The 24,641-nt window shown below is 38.0% G+C and overlaps 1 protein-coding gene across 3 annotated transcripts in view; it reads left to right on the top strand.

Annotated features, from left to right (window-relative positions):
* CDK19 (cyclin dependent kinase 19) overlaps nucleotides 1–24,207 on the top strand; it is a 114,227-nt gene extending 90,020 nt beyond the window's left edge. For all 3 annotated transcript variants that reach the window (XM_017829946.1, XM_017829957.1, XM_017829949.1), the window contains 7 exons: nucleotides 8,226–8,369; nucleotides 8,638–8,707; nucleotides 9,945–10,017; nucleotides 14,046–14,143; nucleotides 15,586–15,664; nucleotides 19,532–19,798; nucleotides 23,462–24,207. In XM_017829946.1, coding sequence (XP_017685435.1) covers nucleotides 8,226–8,369; nucleotides 8,638–8,707; nucleotides 9,945–10,017; nucleotides 14,046–14,143; nucleotides 15,586–15,664; nucleotides 19,532–19,798; nucleotides 23,462–23,593 — 863 coding nt within the window. In that variant the 3' untranslated portion in view covers nucleotides 23,594–24,207. The remainder of the gene's footprint in view (nucleotides 1–8,225; nucleotides 8,370–8,637; nucleotides 8,708–9,944; nucleotides 10,018–14,045; nucleotides 14,144–15,585; nucleotides 15,665–19,531; nucleotides 19,799–23,461) is intronic.
* Nucleotides 24,208–24,641: the final 434 nt, after the last annotated feature.

Genomic DNA, 24,641 nt, shown 5'->3' with positions numbered 1-24,641 from the left:
CCCCCCCCCCCCCCCCCCCCCCCCGAGAGCTCCCTATTGTGTGTACAATATATTCAAATTGTATATGTAATTGTAAATATATGTAAATATATATTTTTAATATAATCCCATTTTGTTTGAGCTTCTTTCAGTTTTTCTGTGGTTCGTTTTTTTTTTCCCTCACTTGAAAGAGTGGGAGGGGGGAGGAGACAGCTTGGGTTTGGCAAGAGAGCCAGGCCAAACTGATATATTCAGTTAAAAAAAAGCTTTAGGAAAGTAAGACAGGAGTTTTTCTTTCAATGTCTGTCATAGCCCAAAGCAAATAATGGATCCTAATTTGGAAATGGAACATGAATGATGACATAAGAAAGCAAGATTCCAAATTTGGAGAAGATTAGGAGATGCATTTTGCCCACTTTTCACTTCATATTTAATTCCCTAATTCCTCATATTTCATGACTCAAATGTCAGTTGGGATATATTGTGATTCTTTGGGATATACTGCAAATACGTTGTTCCTTTTAGATATGAGCAGGTGAATGGTTTGGTTCAGAGCTAAATGTACAATTCAGAGATCTCTGATTTATTTTTTAAGATTTCCTTTACAAAGCAATGAGCTGAAGGGTTATTTCATTTTTTTAAATGAACCATTTAAAGATAAAAAAGGTTGTCTGTTGTAAAACCTGGTACCATAAACATTTTACCCTAACTAAATGGTGCAGTAATGAAGGCTTTTAATTTGCTCTATTTACTACCATATCTGAAAAGTTTGTTCACAGAAGTTGATTTTGGATGAAAACCAAGTGCCTACTATCATAACAAGATGCATACTTCTGGTGCAGAGGAGTTGTTTTAGACGATCCATCAGTTTGATCTTCAAACATAATTATTTCAGCAATATCTACTGAAACTTTCAATATTACAACACTGATGGAGTAGAATGACTTGTTCTCGGGACAGGTGCGATTGCTTCACAAGTTGGCTTCTTGTCAATAGCTGTGACTGACAGCAGAATTACTCTTCACACCAGTTTATTTCGTGGCTTATCCAACGGAGTTGCTTCTAATTGTGTTGGTTATTGTCAAGGCCTTATTAGAAATAGCTGCAAGTCTGAAAACCTTAGTAACAGAAATGTTATGATATTGTAAAGTAAAGCACTTTATTTGGAAGGACGAATAAACTTCTCTGATTGTGCTAAGAGGCAAGGTTTCATCTTGCACATTCCTCTCAGTTGACTGAAGTAAAGTAGCGATCAAAAGCTGTAATAACTCCCAGAAAAGGTTGTCATAGCTTGTTACTTGGAGCAAGCCAAGAAAGTATTCTTTGCAGATGTTATAATTGTTATAATTCAATTTAGCAGATAGCAGGCCTTTTGCTCACCTTATGTTAGCTCTAAAGGTGTTGACATATTGGACCTAGTAAAAAGTTGTAATAGATAAAAACACAAGCTAAGTAGGAGCACACAATAAATTACAAACTCACTGTCCCTCTTCATTTAACATGGAGTTAACTTCCAAAGAACTTCACTGTGTACAGAAAAGCTAGTTTATTAAAATATTCTTCATTTAATTAGAAAAGAAATAGTGTATTTTCCTTCCTAAGAATATGTACTGCTTTTTCTCATTTACTACCATCAATAATATTTCCTCATGTGATTCTATGAAATTCAGAGCTGTGGATGTTCCCTGAAAAGCTTTTTAAATACTATTTTACCAGGCAGGGGCTAATCTTGCCTAGTTTTAATTCTTTCATCGTTATAGGAGGAAATAGTAACATTTTCTGTATTAGACCTGCTTAGTACTTCACAGTATAAGAGAGACTCCTGACCTTTGCAATGAGAAGCTTTCATACTTCCTTTACTTGCTATAGTTGTTTGATATTTGGTAGGGGGATGTAGCCCTGAGGTTAACAAAGCTGCTTTTTCTGTCACCCATTACATTCCTCATGCTTTTGATGGGTTGTCACTGAAAGGCTATTTGTCTTTTTATTTTTGATTCTTTGAAAGGCTTTGGCACTTGCCAGGAAACCTCTTGAACCCTCTGTGGTATAACAGTGCTGTTGCTGAAACAAAAGTAGCAGTATGTTCTTTACTATGTCTTAGAGATACTGGAGTTGGCTGTCTCTGACACACCTGAAGGCTTAGGATTAGGGGAAAAACAAGGCTTTAACACACTTTCCATGCCAGAACTAGGCGCTTGTCCCACTGACCTAATTCCTTGCCCTGAAATGACATCACCTGAGGTTGGAGACCACCCCAGTTTCTGGAAGAACTAAGAGAAGAGTAGAAAGAAGAACATCTCTCTGTTCTGCATTCGTGCAACCATCACTCTATGCTCTCAAGGATGTTAGCTGCTCTACTGCTAGCTAATGTAGCAGATGATCTGTAGTTTATATAGCAGTAGTCTTGGAGACACAACTGAAGGGTTAAAGAATTGCTGATGAAAATGTAGTATATAGGATTTGGGGATAGTGATGGGAGGACTATTTGGGAAGACAGTAACTGAAAAGCCTTGCAAAAGCAGTATAATGTTGATAAAGACTTAATTCTCAAGCTGCTGATGTTGGTAAAAGTTGAATTCTTGTGCTCTGTGGTACAACTGTTGATTGCAGCTTCCCTGCCTTGATGATTCCTGTCTTCTTCAGGACATAGACTGCACATGTTAAATACAAGTTTTCATATGGAACTGTAAACCTGGAATTTTCAAATTCTTGGGTATGAAGTTCTGTATACAAAATATTTAAGTCCTTTTACAAGATTTCTCTGAAATTATATTTCTGCTGCATGAGAGGACTACTTAGGGCGTCTGATTTTATTGCCACTCCCTGTATTACATCTGTTGTACTTGTGTTGTCAAGCTTAGCACAGTAATTTAAGTGTAATGTTGCAAGCTAGATAATGTGTCTAATGCACAGCAGAAGTCTGAAATCATCTGATCCAGGATCTTAATTTAATGATAATATGCCGAGGAATAGAAATTTAAGTGGGAAAATAAAATATTTTGACAACCTAAAATACCTCTTTTAAGAGGGAACAAAGAAATCCTGGCCCACTAAACCACTGTAGAAAATTACAATTGATTTAAGTGAACTCAGAATTTCATTCAAGAGAGAGGCTTAAAATTTTGAAGGTTGTATTAATTGAAATTAAGTAAATTGCTAGCACAAACATGAGAAGAGGGCAGCTTAGTTTAAAAGGCTAGGATTAAGGCATACAGGTAGAAAAGTGAGGATAATGGCTTTCATTATTATTTTGAATTAATATGGGTTTGCAGTTAAAAGTTTTGAATTATCTTGGCTCTTTATCAAGGCACAGGAGATAATGTGCTTTTGAAATAAAATATTGTTCTTAGATATGTGTTTGGCTGGCCGTGAGCATCCCTCAGATTACTGAGAAGTGTTGTTTCTGCCTGCAGTACAGTCATCTTTATGGCTTTACAGTGTAAGTTATTCTTCAGTCAAGTTCTGTTGAGATGCTGTTTGTTAAAGATCAGTAAACATTACCTAACTTACCAATGAGTGACAGCGAATTTCTGACCCTTAGCCCAGTGACACCATTTTTTACTTCCCTTTGAAAAGCCTGTCACATGTAAATGTTTGACTCCCTTTGCAGTTCTCCATGGAAGGTGTCAAATTTAGAAGGCTAGTAACCACTTCTTCTTTGACCTTCTGTTTTGCTGACTAAAGTTTCAATGAAGCATACAAAATTTGGGACCTTTGTACAAATGAGAAGATCTTTCCCTTGTGTGTCTGTGTGTAACAGCAACAACTAGACTAAAGAAATCCTTCTTTAAAGATACATTATTTTCTTAAATCTGATTTTAGGTATTTAAAGCCAGTGTAAAGATTAATAAACTCATTTTTCTGTAGCATCTCTGCGCTCCTAGATCATTGTGTGTAAAGATTCCTGATAAGTCTAGAATCTGCTGCCGTGCTCAGCAGAAGAGATGCAAGATGTGTTTTTGCAGAGGTTATACCTTTTCATTACACCAATTGATGATTATTTGAAAAAATTAGACACATTTGCCTGCACAGCCCCCTTTCAGATTTCCAGTCTGTTGGTTTATTTGTTGCCCTTACATTGATTTGAAAGTTTTGGTGAATCTTACAAAAATGCTGTAGCTCTTATAGGTGACCTGGACAGCTCTGTTTGGGCTAAAGCCTTGCTAACTAGCTTTTGGGTACCTTTGTTATTGCATTACCCCTTGGTGGGTATAGAGAAGCTCTATTCTGCTATCCCTCTGCTCTTCACTTCTTTCACCAGCGTTTGGATGTGTCCTAGAGTCTAGACTTGGTGTTCAAAACAAAACAAAAAAAGGCAGTTTGTTTGAGTGCTGATGCTACTAAACCAAAGCTCACTAATGATGAATTCCTCAGATTGATTTCAGCTAAATAGATGCTTTCCAAGTGTTTACTCACTTTCTTTAACAGAATTTAATTAAAGAATTATATGAGACCAAGAGCTTGTTTATATATTTCTTTTCTTGCATATATTTAAGAATCATAACATATTTAATCTTGAATTCTGTCCTGTGTTCAGTGAAACATTTTGGCTAATATGCATGGGAAAAGATGTTTCATTTTGAGAGTCAGGGCTATTGCTCAGTAAATTGTCTTATTGTCTTAAATGGTCATAGTATTCTTAAAGAATGTTTCCAAGATACTGGAACAAATACAGAAATGAGATTATTGGGCCACAGAAGTGAAAGAACACATGAGCATTTGTCTGCTTAATCATCCCTATCATTAAAACAGCTGTGTCACCATCCTCTTGTGCTTGCTCCTTGGCTACTGTGCTAACGTAGAGTGGGACGTGGGGGATTTTTTCAGGTGACCTATAAAGCTATTAGAGTCACAGGTTTTAAAACTGGGACATAGACAGCCATACAAATATTCTAATAATCTCTGCATGCAGGTATATATATGGAAAGTCTGTTTCCTAACCACAAGTGACCACCTTTAAAAGGCTATTTCTGTTCTTTTTATAAAATTATACAGTACCTGAAAAGTATTGTTACAATGGAAAGATATTTCGCTGGAGAGTAGGACTGAATAGAAGCTGAGCAAGCTGTTTGGTTAGAAGTCACTCCCACCCCTCTTCCCAGACCCAGGGAGCAAAACTGGCTTGCACTCAGGTTCAGTGTAAACTTGGGGAAAGTGGGAAGTCTTGGAGGGGTGAACCCCAACAAGACAACACATCTCAAAAAGCAGTGAAAACCTTTTACCACAGATTAGTCCCAAAGTCTGATGATAATTGAAGAGACTGAAGGAAATAGAACCATCCTTCTAGGAATGATTGTGTTACTCTGCTAAATTTATTAGGATCCTCCCAAGACATCAGATGGAAAACCACTTAGTACCCATTGCAACTTTGTAGGACCTGTATGTCCCAGTTTTCAGTGGGTCTGGGACATAACAAATGGATACTGTCTGTAGTTTTAGTTTTGGCTTGGGAGCAATGAGACAACTCACCCTCTTGGTCATTAGTAGAGGGCAGAGCAGTGAACCAATTATTGGATCATTTTTGCCACTTATTTTGGTACTTGATTTTTAAAAGAAGTTTTACTTATAATGAAATTGTTATACAACAATATGAGAAGTTCCTCTTGTGCTAGAAGCAGATGATGTGCATTAAACTAATAATACACTGTACTTGAAAAATACTTCTTGTGTGATTTAAGTTTTGCCCTGTCCATACTCTCTTCTGAGGGGTAGTACTTCTTACTTGGAATAGATTTGGAATACATGTAAAAATAATTAAACTTTATTTTAGGGCCCACAAGTTGAAAACGTGAAATGGCACTGAGTAGGAAATTTTTTCCATAGTTAGAGCTGAAGTTTGTATTTGCTTGACTAATATGAACAATGTAGGAGATAAATACCTATTAAAACTGCTTGCATTTATGAAGCTTGTAAAGTTGGCAGAATTTAATGAGGCATTCCTGCTAGAAAAAATGCCATGTGTGGTAAATTATTACTGTGAATTATGAATGTTTAAAAAAGGGGGATTTGCCAAACTTAGCAGAAGATTATTAACTGTGAGAATGGTTTCCCAATAATGCCATCCCACAGAAAATTATAACACCAGCTTGGGAGTTACCAGTGTTTAGTCAGATATAACATCCAGTTGGTACAATGTTTGCCTTTCTGAATTCTCAAAGGGTTTAAAATGTACTCTCTGTAGTAATCGCTGGGTCAGGAAGTGGGAATGTGTTTCCATGGTGGCTCTGCTCTCGCACAGTTCAGATGATGAAGGAGAAACAGTTTTGAAGTTTGCTATATCTCATCAGGGAGATTTCCCAGTTCAACTTTGCTGTCAATGAGAATACTAGATTTTACTTTTTTTTCTTTAAAAGGAAAAGGTCAGTCTGGGTAGAGCAGTAATGAACAGAATAATGAGCAGTGGTCCAGCCTCTCCCTTACTATGTGATGGATGGTGAGCACTGCAGAAAGCCAACAAAACCAAGAGAGCTGCAATTCCTTTCGCCTCTAGATAAGCCATTTCTGGGAGGATTTTCTCTTTAGTCTGAAAATGAACAAATAGATACTGTTAATTGAAGATTCTATTCTTCAAATAATAAGTAATTTTCATTCTGGAGTAGATAATTTATGCCTACTACCGAGGCAGCAATTGTGATTAATATACTGCATTAGCTGCTTGAGCAGATAAAATCTCAACAGCTAAAGATATTGTTTTCATGCAGATAAAGCTAATAGAAAAATGAAAGGAAGATAAAACCTCAAGAATGTGATGTAATGCACAGAACAAGTTATACCCTGTCAGAACTGTAAAGTCTGAGTGAAATGTCATCAGACTTTCCTGTAAAGGAAGTAGGAAGAAAGGGTTATATGTTAGGACACCCCAAGCTCCACACCTGTAACATGATGGAAATGGAACTGACCTGTTTTGGCAAAGAGTGTGATGGCTTATTTCTTCATTGCCTGCATAAAGAGAGCAGTGCTTTTTCTTCAGGACACCCTGTGTCTCAGGCAGCATAGGCCAAAAACCACTATTGACAACAAATAGGGTTTTGAGTCTCAGATTAGTTGCAACAAACAAGAGACCTCTCTTGGTGTTTTCTTTAGTCTAAATCCAATAAACCAAACTCCAGTTAAATAATTTTTATCTCTTAAACCTATACATTAAAGTTATTTTTTTTAATTTGTGCCACTAAACTTGAAAAAAATAAAAAAAATGTCTCAGGGTCATCTAATTTAACCTCAATGACTACATAAGTCTCCACAGTGTTGTATTCAGCGATCTATGCTCATTAGTCATCTGATCTCAACATCTTTTTCCAAAGTTATATCCCAGACACATATTTGTTGGTGTAGCAAATACTTTTTTTTTAGGACAGTAACCACGTTCTTCTCACTGACAAATTCACATTTTTGTTTTAAGATGCATAATAAAGCATTTGAGTCATATGGAACGCTAAGATGGGTGGTGATTAGAAGCAACTAAAATGAATACATGTAATCTAGAAAATTATTCTCTTGTAAATTAATGTTCTTGTCCACAATATATTTAATCTAAAAAGCATGTCAGTGAAATATGGGGAGTGTTTTTTGTTGTTTCAGTAAAACATCAGCATATAGAATCACAGAATCATTAAGGTTGGAAAAGACCTCTGAGATCATCAAGTCCAACTGTTAAATACTATGCTTTTGTTTTCTTTTATGTGCATGAGATGTAGATGAAGGAATTAAAATATTGTTGCAGTGTTCTTTTTTTTGAAGTTTGATATCACTATTCTACTCTTCATTAAAATTAGGATCTTGTTTCTCCATTGTGACTGGCTTGCACCATTTGGTTAAACATATGACTCATTAGTGTTTTCCTTCTTAGTGTCTATTTGGTTATCAGTTATCTGTTTGAAATTGTTCTGAAATAAATTGAAATAATAGTTCTACCATATATCTTTATGGGGTATTTATAATTTGATTTTGATGGTCAGTTGAATGCCCTTTAAGCACTATGTCGTCAGCAAATATTGTGTTGGTTTCTGCCATAACTGTGAATACATGAAGTGCTGGACTGCCATTGTGTGACTTGGATTTGGAAACTCTAATTTTGGTTGAAAAAAACCCCCTCCAAATTTTACCCTTTTTTTAATGTATTATACTAATGCATTATTTTTAAAGTACTGTATATAATTTTACTGTGAAGGTTGAGAACTTGTGCAGAAACAAAAAACAGAGAGATCGAGTACAGTAAATCTGCATGAATTATCCTCCTTTTTTCGTAGATATTTGGGCAATTGGCTGCATATTTGCTGAACTGTTGACTTCAGAACCTATATTTCACTGTCGTCAGGAGGACATCAAAACAAGTAATCCTTTTCATCACGATCAGCTAGACCGCATTTTCAGTGTAATGGGATTCCCTGCAGGTAATTTATTTTCATTAAAGCATCAGATGTAATGCCACTGAGTTGTTTTTCTTGGTTTTTTTTTTTTTCTAAAGGAAATGAGTAGTTGTTTGTATAGGTACAAAGAATCTGACAATTTGATGGATTTGGAAATGCTGACAATTATGGAACAATAGCACTGGCCAACTAACAGGAAGTCAAACAACTGCTGTAGTTATTTCTTCTCATGTATTACTTAACCTACACATTCAGAATTGTAAATACTTTTTTTTTTCCCTCCCTACCAAAGATAAAGACTGGGAAGACATAAGAAAGATGCCAGAATATCCAACTCTTCAGAAAGATTTTAGGAGAACAACGTAAGTAATGATAATGCAACAGCAGTTCACTGAATGTAGCAGAGGCAGAAATCACCTCCTATGCTCTGACGTTTTGGGGAGGGGATGTTGGAGCATTTGGGTTCTAACACTATGACAGCTGTCCTATTTGAACTAGCTGGTTTGCTTGAATGCTGTTCTTTTCCTTGAATGCTGTTCTTTTCCACAGCTGCTTGTTAAAAGCGTCAGCTGAGTGGCCTCCTCATTTCTCTAGAAGGGTGTTGTCATAAATGTCATTTAATCTATGGCAGGCACAGACAAATGAGCTTGCTTAATCCACTTACGTTCCACGTTCAAGATAACTTCACTCATTTTGTGTGAGAAGGAATAGGGAAGTACTGGTACTTTTGGCAAGCAGATATGCAGAGACAGCAATACAGTGGACAGAAATTTCTATGGAAGGTAACATATTTAAGAGGTTGTGATTCAAAGCCTGTCTGGGGTCTGAGAATTTTCCACTTTTACTGTTTTCTGGTGCTTTGGCTAAATTAGTCAAGTGGTGGTGATAGATCAGAACTTGTAAGGAGCCAAACAGACTGTTGTAAGGCAGAGGACATGGATTCAGAAGTTTTGGATTCTGTTTCCAGCTCTGCCATGGGTTCATTACACTCTCTTTTAGACAAGACATGAAGCTTATCTGTGCATGAAGCTTCTTTCTTTTGAAAATGGCTATAGATAACCTCTGGAGCTGTAAATAAAAGGCAAGGCACAGGTAATAAATATTTGAGACATCTTTGAGCTTGGAAGCTGGAAGGACTATATGATTTGCTGCAGGTTGGGATTGGGAAGACATAGTGGTAACCTTAACTGCTCTGCCAAATTGTAACTGGAAACAACTTAATAGCTTAGATGTTGAGCTCTTACAAAGGGCTGAACACTTTCTGCGGCAGAGTTGCTTTAGAAAATTAGGATATAAACTTCAAGTTATGTCTCCCTGTCATATGTCCATATCAACAGTTTATCCATATACTATAAAAGTTGCATGTTTCATGGAAATGATCTTTACACAGTTGATACCACTCTTGTTGGTGAAAAGCACACTTTATATGTGCAACTGCTAGATAAATATCTCACATGTCTTCTGATAGTAGTTCTTTTTATAGCTTACTTATTAAGGGCTGGTAAATGTTTTTGTGATTTGGTAAATGTTTTTGATAGAGTTCCATGTTTTTAATGCAGTGTTATTTCAGACATATCTTTCTTTAACTGTATTTTTCAGATATGCCAATAGTAGCCTCATAAAATACATGGAGAAACACAAAGTCAAGCCTGACAGCAAAGTTTTTCTTTTGGTAGGTGCAACTTGAAAATTGCTGTGATGACAGGAATGAAATACATTTCTTATGGTAATATCTGTGTCTGTTCTTCTGTCTCACTCTAATGAACACCAATATTTAAGAAAGCTATTTACCACTAACTGGCCATTTTTGAGATGTGTTTTCTTCATATAAATTTATGCTGAGGTGTGCTTAAACTGCTGGTAGTGAAGATCTGAGAGTTTCTGTAATTAAGATCTGCAAGGCACTTGTATATTCAGGCTTACCTTTAGGTCTGTTGTGCAAATAGGAGAGTGAGTATAGTATATGTCTTGATTCTGTGTTGTCCCAGAGAGCTCCCAAAAGCTAAAGAGTTTTGTGAAGAAAGGGAAGAGGAAAGGAGAAATTTATTTTCTGTAGTAATTTGTTTTTCTTTTTCTTCCCTCTGACAGTAGTCTACCACTGTTCTGTGTGCAATTCCAAACAAAATCCCTAAACATATATATACTGGTTACCTAGTTGAGTCATCCCACTGTAGGCCAGTGGATCATTCCTGGATGCCTCTGTGATGAATTAGTGCTGTCTAAATTTAGGAATTAAGTTCAAAGTGACTGTGAACAGGGAGTCTCTGCAATAAGGCTTAGTGCAGCTTGAGTTCCAGTGATCTATTTTCACTTACAGATTCAGCATAGCAGTCATCTCTCTAGGTCCTGGCGAAGATTTGCTCTTTGACTTGTTAGTAGCTGCTGGATAATGACACAAATAGCTGTGGAAACAGAGTAGGTTAATCCCAAGTGGGTGGAAGGGAAGCATTCCCATAAGAAGTGTGAGACTTGAATAAAAATGAATTAAAACTTCTTGAACTCAAGTTACTGGGTACGCATTGGAATCACCTGGAGGATAAGTCTAACTGAAAAGATGACATTATTAGCACGTGAATTTCCATGTTTTCCTACAAAAGGTGGAAGCCACCAGAAAACCTGATGGAAAGGCAGAGAAACAAATGGGTTGCTGTCAGCATACATAGCTAATTCATCAAGGTTGTGAACACAAAGTTGAGAGTTATCTTGGGTGGGTAGGCTGCTTTTCCAGGAGGAAATATTAACAAGATCTCTAAAGAACAAAAAACTAACCATATTTTGCTGTTCTTTCTGAACATCCTGAAGAAGGCTTATCAAGGTAATCAAGGTAGTTTCTGTTAGGTTTTTCTCACAGTTCATAATCAGGGATGAATAAGGGTATTTTAATGATCAGCCACAGAGATGGAGGCTGATCTCAAATAGGCCAGTCTCCCAGAGATCTGCATAAGAATGCCCAGGAATATGAACAACCTTCTTCATACCTCATTGCTGTACTGAGGAGGTTCATGCACCTAAAAATTGCCATAGCCATGCTACAGCAAAGAGGCTCAGTACCTACCTTATCTCGTGAAAGATCCTAAAATACAGCAGATCTTGAAGGAAAGGTGTGCATTGCTCTCCCATATCATGAGATAAGAAATATGTCTGCTAATGAGCTTGGAGGTACATGTATTTTGAAGCAGACTCCCTAAAACTCCTTGTTCATATCCAAGGTAGTTATTTTTTGAGGCAACCTCCATCTTGCAAGGTGACCTCAGAAGGCATCTGCTTTGTAACAGTCATTGATAAAGACCTTGTGCTAATGAGTACAGAAAGTGTGGTGCTTGGAGAACAGATGGCAGCGAGTAGACCAGTGCAGGATAGCAAGTGGCTCTTGAGAAAGAGAATATTATGCCATTCTGCTGATTGACATTGAATGATAATATCTACATGAAGGGCAGAATGTTTTCCATTCAGGAAGAGGCATCTATTCTTGCTATCCTGGAAGAGTTACAAGCATAGTATTTATAGCTGTCATGTCAGGCCAGGGGAGCCCAAGAGTGAGCAATTTTGAGACCTGCTGAAAGTAAGACTTCTGATGAAGTCTAGTCTCATGGGTTTGCTATGTTGTGTTAGCAACTGCTACCCTGAAAACAAATTGCCTCTAGACATTTTTTATTAATTTTCGCAGAAGCTACGCGTAACCAGACCTTCTAAAAGAAGGCTGGTTTCCAGTGGCATCACTGATAGGCAGATTATCTCACTTGGAGTGATGTTATGTGTGGTGTAACTTGGAATGAGCAAACTGATGGTATCCTCGGGGTGAAGGGTGAATGCTGACAGAAAGAGCAGATCATTAAAAGGTCCAAGATATCTTTAGGTCTTCTGCTGTGGTACATTAGTCTTATCTTTGAGTGACAAAGAATACAGGTCATGTTTGGAGGCAGTTTGTGATGATGGTGTTTATATGGCAGCAAACTGTATGAGCTTTCTCCTGAGTAGTACTGCAGCAAGCAGGTCTGAGGAAGGAGTCCAGAGGGCAGAGCTGATGCCATCTACTCTTCTGTCAAGGATGACATCTGGTGCCAAAGGCCAGGAGTGGCCTTGTACAGAATATGTGTATTTGTCCTCCAGTCACTGTGGAGGAACTGGGGATAAGAAATGTGTCAGAAGCTGCTATAACTGACAAAAAATTTGCATGTAGGGAGAGGTGGTGATTTGAAGTAAAGATACTGGAGTCCCCAAATTGTGGTATATATTGTGTGAGGTCACTGTGTAGAGAGACAACAGCACATTAGAAGTTCGATTTGTTAAGATGCATGGGAAACATAGGGTTAAGAGTTATCTGACCACACAAAAATACAGTAATAATAATAAAAAATAAATGGTCTCAGCTGAGCTCTCCAGGTGTGTGCAGTGCAGGACTATCTTGGGGTGTATGTCTAGGCAAGCAGCAGAATTAATTTCAGGAACTGGTTGCAAATGAACTGATAGGTGGAGAGACAGCCCAAATAGCTCTTTGTTGTGTTGTCAGTCTGTTGAGGTCCATGGCCCATAAAATATGTGAATAAGGATAGGTGGGAAGAAAGTGGCAGAAGTACAAAGAATTTAATAGGCCTTATCTACCAGGCCTAGAATTAACTATAACTATTGCGAAAGGAAATACAAGGAATCATCTTTCTTGAGGAGGATGGGTAGTCTTACTGAGGCTGCTTATTGTAGCAAATATATAGAATATAGAATTGTATATCAGATTTTTAATTTATTGGAAGAAAAAGCCCCAAATACCCATGCCAAAATCACTTTTTTTTTTTTTTGAATATTCAGGCAGTTTTTGTTGGAGGACCAAAAGACAGTTTGAGCTAAGATATCCTTTGCAGAAGAAATTTTATTTTTACTACTGGCTTGAATTAAGAGAGGATTGCATGAGAGCAGGATACTGTATAATGTAATTTGAGCACCCAAATTTCCTACTGTGAGTTTATCAGAATGTGATAAATAAGTAACTCTTTAAAATGGTATGATATGCCTATAATTGCTGTTTATACTACTAATGTATTGTAATCCTCTTTTATAGCCTGCTGCAGTCAAAAGCATTCTGGCTAATAGATTTAGGCTTATTTTCCTCCTAGCAAGGAAGAAAGGTTACTAGGAAGGGTCTGCTCCCCCTCTTTCTCATTTCAGTACCAATTAGAGTAGGTTTGAGGAGCTGCATGAGTATCGGAGTGCTCTGTCTCTGGAATGTTGCCAGTGCAAGAAATGAAGATTTATTGTTTCCACCCCTAAAGCGATATGAAGAGTCCTGGTTATGTTCAGTCTGTTCTGACACTTCATTTTGTGTTAGCTGTACAGAACAGTATAAAAGCTATACATGTACCACAACAAAAAGACATTATTTATAAATTATGCTTTATGAACCTGTAATAGCTGAATTTAGTGTTACTTTAGCAAAGTGGTTTAGCCTCAGCAATTAATATTGCCTAATACACCTAACTATTTCTTACATGAGATGTACTTCACAGCCATTGTATAATGTACTTCACAGTACTATGATGGATGTGCATTGTAGTTCTCGGGAACTTCACTGGACAAGCAATGCTAAATTATGCTTGTCTGGACAAACCAGAAAGAATTTAGTAATCCACAATCCAAGACATACAAGTTATAGTTTGAAAAATAGTAGTTTGATGAACTTTTTGCTATTTTTAACGTTATGCTTTACAGCTTCAGAAGCTTCTTACTATGGACCCTACAAAGAGAATTACCTCAGAGCAGGCTTTGCAGGACCCTTACTTTCAAGAGGATCCTCTGCCTACATCAGAGTATGTATTCCCTTGTCTGTGCACATCTTCTTTCTGCTATATGCTCATCGCTGAAATTACATGACATCTGAAACATTCAGATATCTGTCTGTGTCCACAAGAAGTAGTAGCTCAGACATGCTTAGCAGAAACTACACTAGTAGTCTGTATCTACTGGTGCCAGAACTAAATGGTCACCACACTAGTGGTGTAATTCTGAGCATACTACCAAAGCTAGAGGGACAATATTATTGCAGTATTTAGAGAATTAATCTATTCCCTCTTCTGTTCTGCATTATGCAGCCTCACAGAGCGCTGTCTTCCATTGCCTAGTTTGGTTGTGCCTCTCCCTAAGATTAGGACAGTTCTCTGACCTAACAGCCCTTTCCTATGCCCTCTTGCACAGGGTAACAGTATGAGAAGAGTGAAGAGATAAATGGCTGCATAAAATGCCACAAATCCCTTGTTCAAAAGGCTTGAGAGTACAGAATTTGTCTCTCTGTATTTTATTGTCGCGAAAAGTTCAAATTATATATTCATTTCCAACTGGCAGACTTACAGTTTCTCTTCCCAGTGTTTAGAAGCATGGTGGTGCATAGCATTATGTTCTGTGGGAAGTGGATGCAGGGAGGCTTCCACCTTTGCTTTCATTGTTTCCTCAGCCAGCAGGCAACACTAAAAGGAGGAAGCAGTCACTGGAGTGCAAAAGGAATCTAGTTGAGACTAGTTGGGCGTTTTTAAATTTCTTTTTCTTGTTTACACACTTTTAAAAATCGTGTCACGTTGATTGTATTCTGAACATTCATGCAGAAATCTAAGAAACTGATACTGAGCAAGATCTACCAGTAATTTTCTGTTTAGCGTTTGTCTGATGCTATCCTAGGTAGAGCTATAGCTCCTCATGGATTACAGGATAACATTGTGATAAAGTGTCTGCCATAAGCATTAAGGAATGTTCCAAATTCCATTGATGAGTGGAACTTGAAAACTATCTTTTTTCCCTCAGCAAGACCTGGGAAGCTTATTGAAAGTAACTATGCAGTTGTGATTGGCAAATATATTTAAGCCTGCTGTAAGCCAAGGCAGGCTCATAAGACACTAATACTCTTTGGATCAGGCCCTTTATTCAGTGAGCCATGCATGTTCTAACTGGGTGTTGTGGAACCTCTGGCACTGTGTTTGTTCATTTTATCATCTGGATCAACAAGTGGTCGTTCTGGCATTCAGGCATGTTCAACCATGCCATGATTTCTAAATGACAGCCTAGTGCCAACAGCAAAGAGATCTGACGTTATGATCAGCACCTATCTTGAGTGCTCACAATGCCACTCACTTTTGGAAATAGAACACATGAAATAAAAGAAATTAAGTTACGTTATATGCACTTGTTTTTAACATGGTGTTAAGTAAATGTATGCCATATGTATATATTTGTGGAGTGTTTACTGTTTACTGTGTTTCAGTGTGTTTGCTGGCTGTCAGATTCCATATCCTAAAAGAGAATTCCTCAATGAAGATGAACCTGAAGAGAAAGGGGATAAGGTATAATAAAATCCTTTTTTCTTTAAAAAAACCCCACTTTTAGATATGCAATAAGAAAGCATCATGGTGCTACCAAATGAAAACTAATGAAACACGAAGAGTTAACAAAAAATATTTTTCTGAGGTAATGCTCAGCTCTCTTAAAACTGCTTCTCAGAAATATGAAAAGTATCAGATGACTTTGGGGTGTCTCAGGTGGTATTACCAGCATGGTTTGCCCTGACCTGTGGGGAAATGAGCTTTATGGGCTGTTGTGTCAGCAATAGCCTGCTTTCAGCTGCTGTCATTCCAAGAGGACCTTACTGCTTCCTCCAGCATTGCATGATGAAAATACATTGTGAGCACATGAAGAGAATGGCATTTTCATTGTATGACTGGCATACATCCAGCCATTTGAATGGTGATGGCTGTTGGGGTCTCAAATAAATAGTGGCAGCCTGCTTCTGGCACTACATCAGAACATTTCATCCATCTGCACACAGTTTCCTGATCCTGTTTTAAGGGCTTTCAAACACAGGAGTAGTAAGGACTGTGAACTGTTCAAGTAGTGACAATCTGCTCTGAGTATTCTTTTTCTCATAGCCCCATAGACGTGGGCGAGAACTTGTTTGTGTGCATAGTAAACTTTGGTGTGTTTGCAACATAATCTGATCTGCTTGGTGTGTGTAGCTCAGCTGTGCTACATGACCCCAGTGATTGTCCCATCATGCTGTAAAGGCTGGACAGTAGTGCTGTGGTGTAAAAAACAGCTTGTTATTTTCACTTAACAGTGTACAGTGAGACACCAACAGTGTAGCTAACAAAATGTGAAGAGAACAGTCTTGAACTGTAATTATCCGAGGACTATGTGAGAAGGACTGTTATCTTTTGGAGAAACCATTGGACTATGTGCATCTTCTATTTTCGTTTTTCTGCATAATGTGACAAACAAGCTGAGTTTAAAGATACATTTCAGAGAGCAAATTTTGTGTTCAGAACTGATATTGCAGTTCTTCTGTACTGAGAGCAAGTGGTAACATCCATGATTGTTGTGTCCAGATAGTTTTTTCAAAAAGAGGAAACAGACCCTTAAACAAAAATAAAATGAAAGTCATAATAGTGATTTGATTGTAATGTAGTTACGAGTTCTGCTTCAGCTCTCACAGCTTCACAAACAAGAAGAAACCTTATGAATTAAGATTACTCTGGTTTTTTACTTTCAAGTCAGTGTACTTAAAAGTAAATACCTTTTTCCTGGGGGTGCTTTGGGTGGTGATGTCAATGGCATATTTATATTCAAAACAGCCAATATATAAATGGTCTTTCAGATTGTTGATGACGGTCACGTATTTATGCACACTCCAAATTAAACTTTTTTCAGACCGGTTGAGTAATATAAGTCACACATTACTCACTGAATGTGTTCCCACAGTGTAGACAATGTGGAGGTAAAGGATATTCTGGAAGTTAAATGTGTACCATGTTTTGTTGCTTTATGATGTTATTGTAAATGAAAGGTTGTTTTTTTTTTATACTGCTTTGTTTTTGCTTTGTTTTAAAACCATAAACATCTGTATAGTCCTTTGGAAACCGGGAGAAGTTCTCTGTGTTTGTTTATTTGGAACTTGAATCTGAATTGAATAACATTTAACATAAGCATCCATTCTTCAAAATGCATAATCGTTAGTCAGCAAAGCTAAAATGAGTGTTTGTAGCACAAAGGGAAACTATTCTCTTCTCATTCAAATTCTGTTAGGCAAGTTTCTGCTGGGTTTTTTTGTAGGTAGAACCAAAATTTGATTTTGGTAATTTGTGCCTGAGAGGTAACAGGTGTCAATATGTTGTTAACTGTAGGCCTTTTATAAGTTTATTCATTTAGGAACCACCATGAACCAGACTGACCCGAGGACAATGTCTTTGCTGGTGTAAGCCATTTTTGTGCAGTAATGTGGTGCAACTAGACCTCAGCTGTAGTCTGACAGAGCAGGTCCACAGAAGAGCAAGCTCAGGCTAATCAAGTAGATTTTGTGCCAAAATCCAAAGCGCAAAACTTGGGACCTCAACAAACTCTTGTCTTTAATTATGAGTGTTCCTGCAGTATTTGTTTACACATAACAAAATTGCAGCTTTTCAGCTCACACAGTAGCAACAACCTCAACTTGCATCCAAACACCCCTATGAAAACACAAATTGGGCAATTCTAGCACAAATACTGCCTTAGTTATTGATTTTTGTGTAAGTGAAGCTCAAATCATTATGAAAAGATTAATTGCTTCTTAATAGATTTTTTACAAGCTAGTTTGATTAACTTTTTAAATTATTGAAGTCTAAATTTCACAGGATGCAGAATCTGACTGAGATGGGATTTGAGGACTGCAGGCAGGAGGATACATTATTAGTTTTGCTGAATGTGAAATGGAATTGCAAGCCATCTTGAAGTCCTTGAAGATGCAAGGCTTCTTTGTAATCTTAATGAATACATCATTGCAAATTTCATCTGAATGTATCTTGGGAGACCATTGTGATGAATGGCTTAAATACAGATCTTTTGTGTCCTTTATCTGAGGTAATTAAGTGGGTCTTGATGATTGGGGCATCAAGAATTTTCTCCTAGTGGCAACTGGTTGTCATGATTTCTGGGAAACTAATAAAGTCAGGGTTTTATAAAAGACTACCATGCTGGAATTTTTATATAAGCAGATATTCTAGGAAAAAAATACTATCCTGGAATGTTCCCTACAGTATACTGGGGGAAGGGTAATAAGGCTTTTCAGTTCAAGCCATGTCAGTTGTAGGTTTTTTCTGTGATAACCAATTGACATATCTCACATTTGGAGTGAAATTGCTTTTCTTTGCAATTTTCTTATGTGCTTTAGTGCTCTGATGGAGGAGCCATCCCTGGTGCTCAAAAGCAGGTGAATGGGTGGTCTTTCCCAGAACTGTCTAACCATGGAGGGCAGGGTTGCTCTTTCTGACCTTCCTTCCACTTCCCTAATACTCTTTTAAGTCTGTAGCCCTCTGAAGCCAGAAGCGTACAATATCTTTTGCTCTTGTGTTCTCCTTCTTAACCTTGTTTCTCCCTTTTGTGGCGCTTTTTTCTGCCTCTCTTCCTACTAGGTCCCAGTGTCATCTTAATTATCTGGCTTCCCTCCCTTTGCTAGTCTTCTGCCCTTACCAAATTCTTCTCCAGCTGTTTCCTCCTCTTTTGTCTTCAACTACTTATCTCTGGTTAATTTTCACTTTTATGCTATTTTAGTAAGATTTTCTGACCCTATGCCTGGTGCACCATGCTGGACCCTATTTCCACTATAGCACTCTTTGCAAGGTGCTTAAAAGCACAGTAGTGAAACCTGTTTCTGGTTTTGCCCAGAATTTCCTTGCAACCTAGAAGAAATTATATAATTTCTCTGGTCTCAATTTGCTTACCTTTCTGGCAGTAATGCTTCTTTGGGTTATTATGATGTGAAAGTTTGAAAAATGGTTTTGATTCTGAGTGAACAAAGCTGTTGAAGCTCTTAGAATAATTTGCTGTGGTTCACCATGTCTGCTGCTGAGCACTAGAGAAATTTTGGGAGTTTTGATTTAGTTTGTTAGATGATTACTGCTTTATAAATGGTTACTTCTGTCCTCTGAGCACTTGGCTAGCTGTAGGAGGCACTAGACTGTCTTTCCAGTTTAAGTCCAACTCTCTTCGTTAAAGAAGAAAACCAGTCACAAATGGGATACCCCCACAAGGTGTGCAAGAGTGTACTGAGAACAAACTTCTCCCAACAGTCGGCCTTGCTGTATTTTCTCCTGGAGCAGGGAGGCCTGGGTTGGCAACTCTACTGTAAAGTTCACAAACCCAGCTTAGAGCAAGTGACCATGTTGTGTCTCTTCTTCCCTTAGAATCAACAGCAGCAGAATCAGCATCAGCAGCAGACAGCACCTCAGCAGCAGCCGCAGGCAGCACCGCAGCAGCCGCAGCCGCAGCAGCAGAACAGCACCCAGACCAACGGGACGGCCGGAGGCGCTGGCGCGGGCGGAGGGGGTGCAGGTGCGGGGCTCCAGCACAGCCAGGACTCCAGCCTCAACCAGGTGCCTCCGAACAAGAAACCACGCATAGGGCCTTCAGGCGCTAACTCAGGCGGGCCTGTCATGCCTTCAGATTATCAGGTACCTCTTGAAATTTTGCTACTTCTGATGCTGCAAGGCCAAAACATCATTTTTCCCCCTTGCCCACTGCAGGAACACATCATGTTTTAATGAATTTTTCATGTAACCTGAGCAGGCATGCTGTGATATATTATATTAAAATGTTGGGTTTAAGTTAAAAGGTTTTGTTCTGTGATTAGTAATTTTCAATACAATACCACTTTGAGTTGTATCTACTGCACCCTGCTTTCCATTTCAGGAAAGCACTTAAATATTTGCTTAACTTCATGTTTGAGAGTAATCTTACTGAAGCCAGTGGATGTAAATGCTGCATTGCATCAAGTTCAGGATGAACTTGAGTCTTGGCAATATTAAATCCTGTGTGAGGAGCAGATCTGAGAAGATCCCGAGAAGCAGACGTAAAGTTAGAACTAAGCTCTCCCATTTCATTCCTGTGTCATTTTACCTCATATTATCACATGTATGAAGTGGTTCTGTAGTTTATTCTGGTATCTTTCTAAGTCTACTTCTAATGTTAAAGGAAAAATGCATGCTAACACAGGAATGTTGTTTTGGTTCATCTGTATGATTCATGCTGAAGTAGAATGCAAAGACATGCATTGTTTCTAATGGGACCAAAATTGAATAGATTTCATGTCTTCTAGTACAGTAGCATTCATAAGTAAAAGCAGTATCACTGAATTATTTTTGGGTTTGCATATTTGTCTTTGCTTACTAGAATTATATTTTCCACTGAAGAAGTGACTTAAACTAAGTATAGAAGGCATTGAACTTACCAGGATCTTCAGTACTTTTGAGTTTATGCTTGCTGGAACAGTAATGAGTTGAAAGCAGAATAAGAAAAAGGTAGATATTAAAGGTAGATTTTAAATGATGCTAGGGACTCTGCTACTAGCCTCTGAGAGAATCCCCACCTTGGAGAACAGTCTTTTCAGGCTGCTTTAAACTTAAAGTAAGTAGCTTTCAAAGCACCAAGCTCTGGAGTTGCCTTGACTTAGCCCTCCAGACCTTCTCCACAGACAATTGATTTCTCAGTGCCAGACAGTTTTCTCCCATTTCTGTTTGACTCTTTTAATTACAAATGATCATGAAGGCATTGAGGGCAATTTAAGGGTAAAGACAACTAGGTTTCTTTTTTGAAAAGTTCCAGACAGGCTTGAGGCCTGGACAGATCACTGCAGCTGTCTGAATACACAGTATTTATGGCTGGTCTGTTTTGGTCTGTACTTTGAGGACTGGTGTGCTGCATTTGATGATATCCATTATAGAATTCTTATCCAGCTCTCTGAATTGTTGGCAAACTTCCCCCTTACAAGTTGCTAAGAGTCTAAATATTTTTTTTCCGAATAGATTTTTTTTTTTACCCTCTGTGATGCTTTCCATCTAAACTTGAACAGCACAGGCATCAAAATCATGATCTCTATGTTTCCTTTACATCGCTCACTAAATTGTATGGTCTGGTTATCCATTTTTATATTCGTGTTTGGCTTTCTGCCCTTAAATTCTAGCTGACTGTCTTCTGTTCCAGAAAGGAATGTCTGCAATTTGTCCAAGTTTGACTTTGTTAAAAACAAATTCTCTTATGTGGAACAAAAATAAGCATGGGCAAGTTAATGCATTCTTGTAGTCTTATGGCATTAATTTTACTCCAGCATATCTTATTCAGGAGTAGGAAGAAGATTCCCTTTGCTTTGAGTTTCATTTAGCTTGTGATCTGAAGTCTCCATTGAAGTTTTCTTGTAGTTCACCAACCTCAGTATATGTTGCTTCCACAAATGACAGTGCAAATTACTTGTTGAATTTTACTGAGCATTCCTTTTGTGACCCTGGGTGTTTTTGCTTAGCAGGGTGAGCTGATGCTTTTCATCCAGAATAAGCTCCTATAAAATCATACCATTTATAAAAAATCTTTTTTTTTTCCATTAGAAATTGAAAAAACTTTCGGAATTTAGAGAAAAATTTCAGGTTTTAGACACTCTGTTAACAACCTAACTGAATAAACCAAGAATAATCTGGTTATTAACAACATATGTGCTGCTGGGACACGTCTCTTCCAAAGCCGGAGTGCTGAGCTGTTGCCTCCAAAACTGACCCTTACAAACAAGTGAAGTTACTTGGTACAACTATTAGTTATACTGGTATTATATTGATATACACAGGTCTCCAGTATGGGACTGTTACCTCTCTCTCTCACTGTAGCCTCACTGTGCTTCACCTTGAAAGCAACCTTCATATTCCTATGTTAGAACACAGAAGAAGTTATGTGATGTTTTTAGGATTTAGTATGTTTTACAGTTTATGTAAAATTGAAATTATAAAGCCATGTACAGAAACAAAGGGCAGAACTGTTTTAGACTGCCTGAACTTTAGGATCCTGCTCTTTCATCATCCAGCTGAAAAGTTGTTAGGAGGCTTTCACAGCTTTCCTGGTTGGGGTCCAGTGGTTAGATGAGACCATTGACTGCCTTCACCAAGCAGATTCTTGGTCTGTGGAGGATGTGGTGTTCTTACAGACTGAGTGTCTCCATGGGATTTTTGTTGAGAACTCAGACTTCTCCAGGGCCTTTCTGGAACTCCTAATGCTGATATTTAATCACAGTGTTATGCTCTTAACACTTTTCCTAAATGATTGCTGTTGGCCACAGGCCTGTTGATGACCCTTGGACATAGCCAAGTAGAACCACCAACTAGACAGTGAACAAAACTATTGAATGGCTGCCTGAACCCTTGCTTAACTTGGCTGGAAACAAAACTGTTTGCTGACTGCAAATTTGGGGGGGGTGGTTGTAGACTCTCCTTTCATGTGGATTGGGGTGGGGTTTATCTTGCTGGAGAGTCTCCTGTCTACTGAGCAGTACTTCTCATGCCAAGTGATTTTGCAACTTGCATTATTGGGCAGCTCACTATTAATTCTGGACAGGGAATGGATGTGATAATGAAAGAGCAAATTCATCAGGCTGGAGGTTGCAAACAGTCCATGAATTTTTCTTGCTGAGGTTGAGATCCACTGAGCTGACATCCCAAACTGTGGAGGGGAAGAGAAAAACATTTAGGAAAATGAATGTTAGGTTATTGTACATACCCATGCCCAGCTTTAAGCAGTTGTCCTCGTTTCCAGTAGATAAGGCAGCAGGTTGAAAGACTCACCTAAAATGATATTATTTTTTCTTAGTGGACAATTTTTCATTTAGATAAATTGAGTAACTCTAAGGTCATGGTTGTCTTTTTCTCAGAAAAGAATAAAATGTTTCTCTATAACATTTAGTATTACAGATCCTGAGAAGGGTATTTATGGCCTTAGCAGTTTTGATTTTGCATTAATAGCAATTACAATAATGACAGAAATAATTGTATGAAACAGATGAATTTTGAAAGGGAGTCTGCTCTTGTGTCTTGTGTATTTTTCCTTCAGAAAATGAGTGTGTACCTGTTGTACTTCTAGGTGTCTACCAATACCTTGTGTATTTTGTGTGCTGTGTTAGGGCTGATTGCAGATCAGAATGATTACTTGTTTTATGGGACCCTAAACAGTAGCACTCTTTAGTCAGCTTCTCCAACAATTATGTTTTAATGACCTTCAGAAGGGTTCAAAGCTTCCTGAGCTGCGTAGTCCTAACAGCCTGGTTTTCGTTCCCTTGATCCCTTTCTTTTTTTTTCCTGCAGCACTCCAGCTCACGCCTGAGTTACCAAAGCAACATTCAGGGATCTTCTCAGTCCCAGAGTACAATGGGCTATTCCACATCATCTCAGCAGAGCTCTCAGTATCACCAATCTCATCAGTCTCACAGGTACTGAGAGGCCTGACAGGCTGCACTCGGAAAGGAATGGACTAAAAGCCAGAAGACTCCAGCAATATGAAGTTCATAATGATGAGAAGACCAAAAATACAAACTATAATGCAGAATTAAAGTTCATGATGACAAAAGGAAAACTTCACTCACTGAAGACTTCCCCCGCCCCATCCCTTTATTGCCATAAAGGAGATTCTTGTGAAGTTTTCCTTCCTCCCTGCCCTTGCATGTGCTCCATTGTGGTTACTCTAATGAACCCTTCTGATCTGAACCCAGCACTTAATTTCTTTAACCTTTGGAATTTTGAAGGATTCCTGGTGCACCTTCCTTATGCTGTAGTGATTGCCATAAATCTGTCTTTTCAATCTCTTTAATGGGATTTTAAAGTTTGAAAATCTTGAACTCCCAGGCTTTCAAGCTTGTATATAGTTAGTTTTATACTAGGCAAACCAGTTTAGCTATACAGGTATATTGCACCTTTTTAAAGCACTATGTTATTTTCACAGGATATTACTGTTTTGCTCATGGATGTCAAGAACAGCAAAATTTTACTGTTCCAGAGTATTTTACTATTCTGTTTTTATTAGTCTAGTTTTCAGGCAAAGTTAAAAATAAAAAATTTAAAAAATTAATAAAATGAAAAAAGGAAAGAAGAAAAAAAACCACCCAAGTCTCTGCAGCGACAAATATGCTTCATGCTACTGGACTGAACGCCAAACAGAAGATTGCTGATATTTCTTAACTCATTCACATTGAATTCTTGAAATCACAGTGATCATGCTCTGACTAGTTTTAAATTAAGTGTTATTTCAAATGAAACCAGGACAGTCACATAAAAAGGAGATGCTTTCAGGATCTGTTGGAACAGAAGAATGGAATGTCTTCCCAGGCTGGACACCAAAATAGTCAGGAAAATGTATTTACTGCCCTCGAGTCTCAGTAGGAATGTGGATGATGCGCTTGTTTTTCTCCTAAGCAGCTCATTAATGTATGTGAGAGTTCTATAAATTTAGCTTTCTTTCGCATTCCTGAGTCAGTTCTCGAAATTTAAA

This window comes from Lepidothrix coronata, unplaced genomic scaffold (assembly GCF_001604755.1).
Source record: "Lepidothrix coronata isolate B3197 unplaced genomic scaffold, Lepidothrix_coronata-1.0 Scaffold5, whole genome shotgun sequence".
Classification (NCBI taxonomy): Eukaryota; Metazoa; Chordata; class Aves; order Passeriformes; family Pipridae; genus Lepidothrix; species Lepidothrix coronata.
Note: the sequence above shows the minus strand (reverse complement) of the source record. Positions and strands in the feature narration are given on the sequence as shown.